The following is a 4,370-nucleotide window of genomic DNA, read 5'->3' as shown; positions in this document are numbered from 1 at the left end:
AAGACATTAAGAACACGTAGTCACTAAGCTAAGAATGTTCTTAAGTGTACAGACATTGAAATTTGTCCTTGATCAGTGTTTTTTTTTTTTATGCAAATAAACGATCATACCGAATATTACTTCGTTTATTCCAAGAAACAAAAAACGCAGACAAACATAAACATGGACAGATAATTGTGGCGACATAATTTTCCCAGCTTCATTGACGAAGTAATAACGGATTAGTAACATTTTTCCTAAAAGTTGAAGACACACACGTCAACTTTACGTCCCATTCTTTTCTCTATTGTAATCTACTTTCTCTTTTATCTACCATATTTCCATATACATTACCTTCTTGTTTAGTGGAAAACTAGCTTCGTTCAAGAACCATGTTGAGTAAAAAACTTCCCTAGTAAAGTACCAAAATATTTTCCCAAATAAACAAGATTGAATAAACAACTTCTACTGTAGGTCTTACAAACTCTCAATTTAGAGTAAATATCTTACCAGCCATAAGTAGGTTAATTATGGGGTGAATAACTATTCACTCTTACTGGGTTTTTCTTCTTCTTCTTCTTCTTCTTCTATGTGGGGTCGATGTTTCTGGTCAGCTTTCTCCATCTACCTCTGTCCCACACCTCATCACCGGTTAATCCCTTTGATCGAAGGTCATCGAAGGTGGATAGACATCCACCTTCGCTTTGGTCTCCCTCTCCTTCTCGCTCCCTGTACCTCCATTTCCCTCACTCTCATCCCAATATACTGTTCATCTCTTTTCATGATAGTTTTCTAACTCCTGTGGTACCCCTAATTACCTCATTTCATATCTTATCTCTTCTTGTCACCCCACACATCCATCTCAACATTCTCATCTCCTACTGGTTTTGTATTGTCGTAGGAAAATATACCCTGGAAGAGGACATAAAAATGTACATTCTGTGTTTATGGATACCCCTTTTCCTCAATTGGTAACTTTAGCGAAGGAATTCATTGGATTCGTAAAATTTTAGAATACGTTGTAAGTAGAACATTGGCTGCCCACAATGATGTTACTGTTATCCCTAAAATTTCAATGTAAATTACATTGCTAAAGAGATTATTTCTAAAACACGGGGAGAGTAACTTTAAATTCTTTGGTCATATATGTATGTATATATATATATATATATATATATATATATAAGATAATTTGATATAATATTTTATGAGGACAGCAAAAAGGCTAAGAACACACATTGTAAGACAGAAACACTCATTAATAATTACACTTTCTTTAAGGACACTGCAATATTTAGATAGATTATCATATGGCAGTATATTCACGTAGTAATGGTACGTGGGCAATATATTGTATGTTCATGAACTACATAAAGGCTATTATTAAAGATATTTTTTTCAGACAAAGGACTTCAGGAGCTCAGTAAGGTATTTATGTGAAATTAACCCGAAAACTGATTATGAAAGTATCACGCTCAGCCAAACTTTTTATATGGTTTGCTCGTTGAAGAAATAAATTCTTTCATATTCAAACAAGTATAAGGTTAAAATATTTTCTCCTTTCTTGTTTCTTACCCCCGAAAACTTAAAAATTTCTAAAATTTGCTCAGCCTACCTTATCGGCTTTCCACAGAACCTTGCAATAGACTGCATTTGGAGCGACCCCCCGAATTATCACCCTCCAAGGTCTCTGAGGTTTGCCTGTCGGACTATCCTTACTGGACAGAAGGTAAGATCCCCAAAGTTAGCTATCTGGATAATGAAAATACCACTCCATCTCTGACTTACTTTTGTACGTTCATGAGACGTATTCACTAATACACACACACACACACATATACATATATATATATATATATATATATGTATATACATATATATATACATATATATATATATATATATACACATATATATATATATATATATATACAGCATATATATATATATATATATGTACTGTATATATATATACATACATATATACTGTGTGTGGATATATATATATACATATATATATACAGTATATATATATATATATATATATATATATATATATATACAGTATATATATATATATATATATACTGTATATATATATATATATATATACAGTATATATATATGTTTATGCATATATACTGTATATATGTATATATATATATATATATATATATATATATATATATATATATATATGTATACATCTCTCTTTATATATATATATATATATATATTACACAGTATATATATTTACATATCATATATATATATATATATATATATTTTAAACATATATTCATATATCAAATTTTAAAACTAATTGCGCTCTTGATGGAATATCTAATACATTAATGTATTTCAAACTTCATGAATCCAATCAATGTGATGCAAACAGATATCATTATGATGTAAAGATTTATGAAGACTGTTATTCTCAATAACCCCATTCACTAATAATGTCCTTCCATAGCTACTTGAATGTTTTCTATCACTATTCCACCATGCAATACAGAAATTTACAATCAAATTCTCTATACCCAATTATAAGCGTGATTGTGTCCTTGGTTGTGATAGATATATAGTAAGCTTAACTCTAAAAAAAAGAAAAAACTTCATTTCAATATTGTTCCCACGCACGTGAATCAGTAGCCGTAGATGTAAAGTGAGTTATCATAATAAAATTCTAGTAAATCCAGTAAATAACTTGATAGTTATTCCTTAGCGTGGTAGAAATCTAAAAAAAGAATTAAAATCTAATCTATACAAACTCATTCTCTGTAATTCCTAAGAATAAACTGTTACGTAATTAAAGTGAACTGCGAGTTCATATATATTCTTGTGTCTCGTCTATAAAGGTTGACGTTCATCGCTGCGTACATGCAGTAGAATCTTATGGTTACACCAACGGCATCTCAGGTCGTGTGGAAATGCTCCTCTGTCCACCGCATATGGTGGCTCATAGATTCTACGCCAGCGAATCCGTTCCTACTTACGTCTTCTGCTGCCTTCTGTACTAAAGACCCTTAAAATCCGCTGAAAAAAAAAAAAAAAAAAAAAAAAAAAAAAGGTATTTTTCCCTCCGCCACTGAAGTTGGGAGAAGGTTATGTTTTCACCCCTTTGTGTCCGTTTGTCTGTTTGTAAACAGCTTTCTGGCCACAATTTCACTCACCGAGTAGTGAAACTTTCAGGGATTAATTGTTATGTTGAGACGTGGAAGTGATTCAATTTTGAAAGTCGTAGGTCAAAGGTCAAGGTCGAGCAAATAAAATCAACCGAATTAACCATAACCTTAACCCTAAGTTAGCACATGGTTGTCACACAGACTTCAAATACGCCTACGGTTTAAATTGATTCTGGGAAAGGCAAGCTGGTTTCGAGAAATGAGCTCCCGTGGCGGATGTCTACACTCATAGAGTGCTTTTCTAGTTCAAACTATATTAACTTTCAATGCTAAAAGGATAAATATTTGAATTCACCATTGTGTGTATATCATAATTTTCTATAATGCTTTTTAGGAATTATTTTGTTTCATTCCTTCCATGAACTTTAATCCTTAATGTGAATAACTTTATTGTAGGTTTGAAAAACTAAAGATTTTATATGCCATTCCAAGAATCTTTTCATTTGTTTGAAACACAAATTCAGTCTTATAGAAAATTGTTTTGAAATGTTTAGAATTGCATGACTACATACTTTCACATACACATTCACATTTGTTTTGTAAAAGGAGCTTCGTTCTCAAGGGGGTGACTGCAAAAAAAAAAAAAAAAAAAAAAAGTCATCAGAGATTGCGTTTGTGATGAGGATCCTGGTTCGATGTCCTTCTCCATGGATGATGGATGTACCAGGAATTTGTGTGCAAAATATCTGCTTTTTCTTGATGGTCATACTTCCACTTACTGAATGAGTAGTTGTTGAACGTACTGCTATCGTTATAACACTTTTGAATAATTCTCTCTCTCTCTCTCTCTCTCTCTCTCTCTCACACATATATATAGTGCACACACATACTCACACACACATATATATATATATGTATGTATATATATGTACTGTATATATATATATATATATATATGTATATATATGTGTGTATGTATATATAATGTATGTATATATATATACATATATATATATATATATATATATATCATCAGCCGTTATTAGTCCACTGCAAAACAAAGGCCACAGACATGACCTTCCGCTTGGGTTTTCTATGGTCTTTCTGTGCCAGTTCATACCCGCAAACTTTCTTAGCCCGTCGATCCATCGGCTTCTCTTCCTTTCCATGCTTATTTTACAATCGCTAATGACCCATTCTACTATTCTTAATATCCGTCCATCGTCTGTCATTCTCACTATATGTCCTGTCTATGTCCATTTCTTT

General features: G+C 31.8%; 1 protein-coding gene across 1 annotated transcript in view; it reads left to right on the top strand.

Annotated features, from left to right (window-relative positions):
* The window catches only part of LOC137642338 (uncharacterized), a 60,289-nt gene extending 57,280 nt beyond the window's left edge, over positions 1 to 3,009 (top strand). Inside the window, exons 5-6 of the mRNA XM_068374835.1 lie at positions 1,613 to 1,708; positions 2,838 to 3,009. Of these exons, the coding sequence (XP_068230936.1) occupies positions 1,613 to 1,708; positions 2,838 to 2,999 (258 nt within the window). The 3' untranslated portion in view covers positions 3,000 to 3,009. The remainder of the gene's footprint in view (positions 1 to 1,612; positions 1,709 to 2,837) is intronic.
* The last annotated feature ends 1,361 nt before the right edge of the window (positions 3,010 to 4,370 follow it).

The sequence above is a fragment of the Palaemon carinicauda genome, chromosome 1 (genome assembly GCF_036898095.1).
Source record: "Palaemon carinicauda isolate YSFRI2023 chromosome 1, ASM3689809v2, whole genome shotgun sequence".
NCBI classification, from domain to species: Eukaryota; Metazoa; Arthropoda; class Malacostraca; order Decapoda; family Palaemonidae; genus Palaemon; species Palaemon carinicauda.
Note: the sequence above shows the minus strand (reverse complement) of the source record. Positions and strands in the feature narration are given on the sequence as shown.